Raw genomic sequence first — 7,663 nt, forward strand, 5'->3', positions numbered from 1 at the left:
CCATTGTTTACATAGAACCATACGAGTAGATGAAATTCGGAAGCATGCGATGGTTCGGACAAAAATTTAGTTGTACGATATTTCCTGATTTACTTTGAAAGCAAAGCAGTTTATAAAAACTACATAACGGTATCAACAAAAATACCTCTATCTTGAATGTTGAACCTGATTTTAAATTGCCATTAATGCCGATTTGACAACACAAGCCAAAGCATAAATGTACGATGTTTATAGTTTAAAAATAGTAACACTTATTTAGGTCATGCACGGACAATTTCAGTATTAATGAGCGGATTGAAATAAGCAGTTTTGTTCAAAAAAATACTTTTGTACAGACGTATAGATGTTTCGCCTTTGAACGATCTTTCAAAATTTCCAAGTTCAGCTGTTGATGAGGTCTTCCACAGAGTCTGATACAGCACTTGCATTTTTCTAAATAACTCGCTGGTTTCGAATACGGAACGAATTGGAAGCCATCTTTAGTTGGCCTGGCTACCTTGTATCCGAATTACAAGTGCCATGACAACACCTTTTTTTCCTTAATACTTAAAAAGGCGAGGAATTGCCAGCGCACGTATATGACGGACTCTGGTCAGTTTGACGGACAAAATGGCGGATAGCAACACGGCTTATCAGCCCTACATTCTGATTGGCTGATAGGACCTGTCAATCAAATCCTGTCGTAAGGTCAATTGGAATGAAAGTGTGCATAAACAGTGCAAAGTTAACTATGATAATAGTTATATTTGCGTGTTCTTCACTCGTGACGACGTGCCGCGATGTGGAGCGAAATACCGGCCCTGGGTCGGGGCAATTGTTGGAGAACCCAACTCCTATGAGATCCACCCGACAACAGAAGCTGTCTATGCCCAGGTTGCTAATTCAACGCCATGAATCGCCATGCACAAAACGCAGCGTACGTGGATCGGAAGGACAATGTAAGCGTCAGTAGTAATAACAGTAATGCAGAGGTACTAATCTATTTCAGAGAGTTTAAAAATGATTGTTTTTCGTCTTTACTACCAAAATTGATGACATTCATACAACAGTTGCAAACTTGAAAATCGAAAATGCATGTCTCTGGAAAGAAATTGATTTTCTTAAATCTAAGGTAGACAATCTTGAAGCTCAACTAAAGCGAAACAGCATGAAATTCAATGGTATACAAGGTAAAATCAATGAACCGTGGAATGTTACAAAAAATAAGGTGCGCATGAAATTCAAAGGTATACAAGGTAAAATCAATGAACCATGGAATGTTACAGAAAAAGGTGCGATCATTCATCAAAAATGACTTAAATTTGTCACATTTCGAAAAATTTGACAAAGAGCGGGCACATCGTATGAAATTGAATGCTAGTGTCGATATATGCACTATAATTGTAAAATTTACAAAGTACAAGGATCGAGATGAAATTTTGAATAAAGCCAAGCGTTGTTTACGAAACTTGTCATGTATCGTTCAGGAGGAGTTTACTGAAAGGATCAGTGCCACTTATAGAGAATTAGACAAACGATTGATCTCTGAGCGTGAACAAGGCAATTATACATCAATGAACTTTGACAAGTTGATAAACGGGGACACCATTTACGGTTACACTGATCGGGATCAATCTATATCCGAAACTGGACAAGCGTGCGGTAAGCCGGGAACCACCTGGCGCCAAAGTCGAGCACGTAATAGCGAGGAATGGAACGACAACAGATGAGCACAAGAAGGCGAGATCTCATTGGACGATGATGACGCTCCGACCGAAACCGAGGACACTCGGAGGGTTGACTAGGGAAGGGCCGAAGCGTGAATTCGTGTGACCTTGTTTAAAAGAATGTATAATATACAGATGTTTGTTAGGTTAAAATAAAACAAGAATTGCAAAGTTATGTTGATTTATGTTCAATGAAGGGTACAACTGCATTTTATCAATTGCTATGTGTCTCTCTGGAGGAAGACCGTTCCAGTAAAATACCGTTCTTGCCATAAACGAGTATCTCCAGTAGTATGTGGTTGTTGTCATTATCCTATTCGACCTGGGATAGGGATGATGCGAGTGACGAGGAAGTGGAATCAAGATGGATTCGATTGACAACGTATGTTGTTTGTGATTTTGTATATGAGCTATTCTGCTTTAAATGTACTCCAGTACCGTTTGCTCACGACGACAAAAGTTTAGTGAATGTACCTATGACATATGAGATATTGTTATCTCTTGTCAGCTATATTTATATTTCCAGTGATAGATTCCAAAACAACAACATAGATTATGCCTAAGTACTCTGATACTTCGTCTGCTTTTTGATTCCAACGATACTTAGTGGTATGTAGCCATAAAACTATTTTCGTTTAATGAGAAAACGTAAAATAAATGTGGCGTGCTTAGCAACTTATTTTTTCGCGGATTAAACTTTCATTTGATAAAATACTAAAATTTTAATACTTAACATCTTTTAAGCAATAAAGCAATGGCTTTTTTCGGTATATCCCAATTAGGGTACCAAAACACAATACGAGAAGGCTCCGCCAGGTCTAAAATGGACCCAGTACGATCAAAAACACAGCTGGGTTTTATTGCTTTTCCTCCACTTGTTGACAAAAATCCCCCACAGCGATCAATTGTGCCTGTAAACCAGGTCTCTGCTTATGGACCTGGTCCTCAGGATTCCTATGTCGAGTTCACAAGAATGAGAACAAAACATATCCGGACACCTAAAGGTGAGAATTTCTTAGGCTAGAGAAAAAATGATATATTTTGATATGGAGGTATTGTGGTAAACCTGGGCTTATATTAGCAAAAAAAATGCAATAGGGGCTGTTTTGGGGATAGTTACGGAGGTCACTAAGTGCACCAATCAGATCAAAGTTTTTTGTTCTCTTGGAATGCAACCAGCTTTAGGACCAGGAAAACATGTGCCATGCAGAACCGTCTGGAAACCCTGATCTCTCCGGTTACTAGACCAGTAAGTCTAAATGTCCCGTTAAGTATTGGGAGATACCTCACTCTCCCAATCCAATAATGAAGGATACTTGACGTTTTACAACTTGACTGACACAAGTTGACCCAGATACTTTAAAGCTCATGATGGCTTAGACAGTTGAACCCCAGAAAGTACCTCTGAGCTACTGAGTGGCATGAACAGGACCCTTAAAAGGAGAACTGGCCAGACTATGTTGCCATTTAAGATGTGACCTCAGAAACTGGCTACCTAGCTACCACAGCATTTGTGTCTTGGAGGATAACTTGCTTAGCAGTTTCAAAACAGATAATAACTATATAAACTATAGACTGTATAATACTAGTCCATATAAACAGCCGCTTCAGAGTCTTTGATAATTTTTGTGTTGGCGACTCTTATAGGGAACACAATAAATATCCAAATGTTAAAAAACGTTCCCTAAACGCGCATTATTGTGGCTAGTATAATACATGATTTGTATTAGTACTTAAAGAGACAGAGCATCTCTATCAGTGTGAGTAATTTATTATGTAAAACTAAGTGAAATTAACTCCTATTCTGGAAATGAGACAGAACATCTCATTGAGTTGGGAGCTTGATTTTGATGTTATATGGAAAATCTTCTGAAATGTACTCTTAACTCATGGTGGAACAGAACATCTCACCGGGATATGACCTCGGAAATCATAGATTTATGAGAAATAATATATGGTCATTTTAACTAACATTGCAATAGCCCTTTTTTACAAATTGTTAGTTGCTATGTAACCTAAACTGCTTGGTCAATAATAGGTACTGTGCTTGTCCCTGTTGTTTTCATTAAATGTATTAAGCATTATATCAAAGGTTAACTTTTCAAAAATGTACTAATTTGAATTATAAAAGTTCCTCGTAGAATACCCTCAAAGACATATGATACTACAACCCCCTCCAGATCCCACATTAAAACTTCAACAGGGGCAGCTGCTTCTCAAGATACAGTGCATGTACTCTGTACAATATTATACATGTATACTTATTTTAGTGTATGAAATTAATTATATATGTACATGTTTTTAAAAATGCACATTGTATGTTATGTTGGGTCTTTACAGAAACGTATCAACTCTACAACTACCCTGTCACAACAAGTCAAGGCTGTGGGTGGTGGTCAAAGAATGATCCTCTCAAGAAAAATATGCCCTGGGCCCATGTTCCAAGGAAGGTGAAAATCAACAGTGAGATGACAAAGTAAGTCAAAAACATAAAAGGAGAAGCTCTTAAGTATGGAAATAACACTGATACAATGTACATTATTTACTGTTTAATAATTGCTGAGATTTAATATTTACTTATAAATTATTTAATTCTTGCTTAAGAAAACTATACATATATAATATCCTACATTTATCTAATTTCACTTTTAATGTCAAATGATATTTAATCAGGCATATTTAAAAGACAAATATCATTAGTACTGGAGAACCTGTTCATGTGTAAATATGTTGAGATATGTTTTTGTGTTGTTGTTGTTGTTGTTGTTGTTGTTTTTAATTTATGGGGATGGATAAAAAATTCAGGGGGATTTTCCCACCTGTCAGGGAATAGGAAATAAATGAAATCTGTTCATAATGAAAAAATGTCTAAATAACTTCTGGTATTTTCACACAAAGTAGACATGTTATGTCCAATCAAGTGCATTAATTGGCATGATTAGACCTTCAAAATCCATTATATAAATATTTATAAAATGTGTAATATACCATCCTCAGCACCCCAACGTATCATAACCGATATGATCATATATAGGTTATGATATGCTGGGGTGCCGAGGTTGGTAATATACATATACCTGTATACAATATTATTCCAACTTATATTTGGCATTCTTGCAATTTTATTTTTTCCTATTTTAGGTTTGTAGACCAGATGGCACTGACCAACAGAGAATTCACATTGTTCTAAAAGACTGATGGTTGTCAAAATAACTGCCCAGTATTAACAAGATTTCAACAAAATCTAACATGCTAATTTTCTTTGATGTTGCTATCTTAAGTTTTATTTTTATAAAAATCTTAAATGATGTAAGTATTAAACATGTATGTCCTTTATAGCTGTGTTTGAGGGTGTGACCTTGCATTACATTATTTCTGTGTGTTTTTTCATTGTTCAATGTAAACAACCAATTCTATCAATCTTTAATATGTTGTCAACAGGTTATATATCTTTAGGCTACATGTATTTTGCACATTTGAATTATTAAGTTGGTTAATAGTAAATATTGGATAAATATTGACCAATCAATAAATATTTGGCTAACCTCAACCAATCCAAAGAATTAACGAGTTTTATACAAATAGTTGCTGTGTACAATCAAGCAGGCTGCAGGTGGCTACTGGAATTAAAAAATGATCTAATTATCAAGTATAATTATTACATATTTTTAATAACTAAATGCATCTACATGATACTTGGGCTTTTTTTTAAATATACCTGTTATTATATGTTGAGACAGACATGTGTTTCAAACACTAAGTGTACTTTTGAAGCCAAAATTTAAATTTTATATTAATATCATTCCAATGCTGTTTTAAATTAAAACCAAGAATAGTTAATGAAAAAATAAAACAGTAGTTTTTGAAGTATGAAGTGTGGTTGGTTGTAAGTTTTTGCCCAGTGGTATTGTTTCTACATGTAATTACAATGTTGTCATTATACATTTTGTAGCTCATACATGTTGATGAATCCTATTAATATGTACGTCTTGTTCATATTTTAATTGAACATGATTTATAGTGCATAATAGTGTAAACTATATTTTATATACAGATGTATATATTTATCATGTACGTGTATTGTATGATACTTAACATGTAGTCCATTTAATCAAAATTGACCTTTGTATACATCTCAAGATGAAAAGTATTATTGAACAAGTATTACAAGTTGGTATTGTAAACAGCTTTTGAAGACATATATCTATATTTTTATATGTTTCTTGAAGACATAGAATTTATGATTATTTTAAAAGAGAATAAGTTCAATAGCATGTATTTAATGGCAAACGTTATCCTACATTTACTCTGATAGTAATAAGAGCTATGAGTTTGCAGCATAATTACTGAAGTAGTTTTTAGAGAATTATATTTTTTTACAATTTAATGAAACATAATTGGTTTGATTTATGTTATATATTCTAGTATTTATTTGATGGTATAATCATCTAATTATCAGGATAATGTACACATGTAGGCAATTTAGTGCAATACATGAGGCTATTGTCATCGCCAGGTTTAGCAAAATGTTAGAATTGCACTACATGTATTTCAATAAAGCTCAAGTTCAGATGGTAGATTTTAATTTGGTCAAGTAGCATTTTCGGTCAAATTAAAAGACTGATTTTAACATGATATGGATATAAAATATGTATTGTTGTTGATATTTTTATTTCTCTTTGTTATTTTTGTTTAATATTTCAGTGTTTATGTCTTTCATTTTCAAAAACTATGATTTATTTTTTTAATTCACTTTATTACAGTTAGTATCATGCTTCTTTCTTTAAGATTCTTTAAATTAATATATTTACAATGTAAGATAATTACTTTGTTGTTTGAACTCTGTGATGTAAAACAACTATCGTTGTCATTTAACAGTATTACGTTGCACATTCTTTCTATATCTTTTATTGCACCCTGATAAAAATATTTTGAATAAAATATACATATAAAATGCTTGATCTTGAAATTATTTGTTTTTCAAGAATATGTGTACGGCATATGCGCTGCTGTTGCAGGTTATTAGCGGATGAAGGGGTTAATATGCTGTCCGTCAATGAACAAATTTCGATCTGCGTAATCCCAAATTGGCCATATCTACGCGCCTGATGGCTGTATTACACCTTACCAAATCACATCGATATTCCCGTGCGACTTTAAAGATGATTTGCGGTACTAGAAGAGGATGAATCTCGCGCAAGACTACTGTTAAAGCCAGAAGTATACATGCAACCGCGACAATTGAAATCTCGGTGGTTACTGGGTTAGTACCTAAATCGGAACACTCTCGGCACTATTTTTGAAATATTTTTAGTTAGATTTGCACCACAACTACAAAATTTTCCATCAGCATACTATGATTCAAGACCAATTGGTTGATATAAAGGGTATTTTTCAAGATACTACATTTACTAATCGCACAGCCAAGGATTGCCATTTTTATCCTCGGAGTACCTAAATATGGAACAGTTCTAATTCTTTGTTTGTATCTATCCTTTTAAAGTTATTGCTACATGTTTTGCATAAGTAAATTAAAAAAAATCATTTCCATCTTGTTTTTTTTGACAATTTAAGTAAAAAAAATCAAGACCAGTATGCTGTGATTGTGGCATGCATGGAGTACTTTCCCAGCGTGCCATGTATTGCCAGCAGCATTTGAAATACTTACCGGAGTATCGTGTTCTTAGGCACTTTTATCTAAGGCAAGCGTCAATATTGATTTAAATCGTAAATAAACCGATTGTGATCGGGAAAACGCTTTAATAACGAGTGTACCATAATTATTAAAGTACTGTTCCGATTTAGGTACTCACCCAGTACACAACGTAGACAATTAAAAAATGATGAGGCTACGTAAGTTTGAAAATCCATCGATTGTAGACGATGTGGACTGTAGGTTTATAACACTATTTGGTTATGTTGCCTGACGTAGATTTACATGCAAAATAGCTATTCCC

The 7,663-nt window shown here is 34.2% G+C and overlaps 1 protein-coding gene across 1 annotated transcript; it reads left to right on the forward strand.

Moving 5' to 3' along the window:
- The first annotated feature begins 2,366 nt into the window (after positions 1–2,366).
- Positions 2,367–6,654, forward strand: LOC128234869 (testis-expressed protein 49-like). The gene is made up of 3 exons (XM_052949457.1): positions 2,367–2,710; positions 4,047–4,182; positions 4,848–6,654. The coding sequence occupies exons 1-3, from the start codon at positions 2,461–2,463 to the stop codon at positions 4,894–4,896; spliced, it is 435 nt and encodes a 144-aa protein (XP_052805417.1). The 5' UTR covers positions 2,367–2,460; the 3' UTR covers positions 4,897–6,654.
- Positions 6,655–7,663: the final 1,009 nt, after the last annotated feature.

Source organism: Mya arenaria, chromosome 5, assembly GCF_026914265.1.
Source record: "Mya arenaria isolate MELC-2E11 chromosome 5, ASM2691426v1".
NCBI lineage: Eukaryota > Metazoa > Mollusca > Bivalvia > Myida > Myidae > Mya > Mya arenaria.

What these genes read in the sequence shown, in the direction of transcription:
- LOC128234869 (XM_052949457.1), top strand. Translation starts at nt 2,461, where the DNA reads ATGGCTTTTTTCGGTATATCCCAATTAGGGTACCAAAACACAATACGA. An exon ending in ACATATCCGGACACCTAAAG is followed by an intron (nt 2,711 to 4,046) that starts GTGAGAATTTCT and finishes GGGTCTTTACAG; the next exon opens with AAACGTATCAACTCTACAAC. An exon ending in ATCAACAGTGAGATGACAAA is followed by an intron (nt 4,183 to 4,847) that starts GTAAGTCAAAAA and finishes TTCCTATTTTAG; the next exon opens with GTTTGTAGACCAGATGGCAC.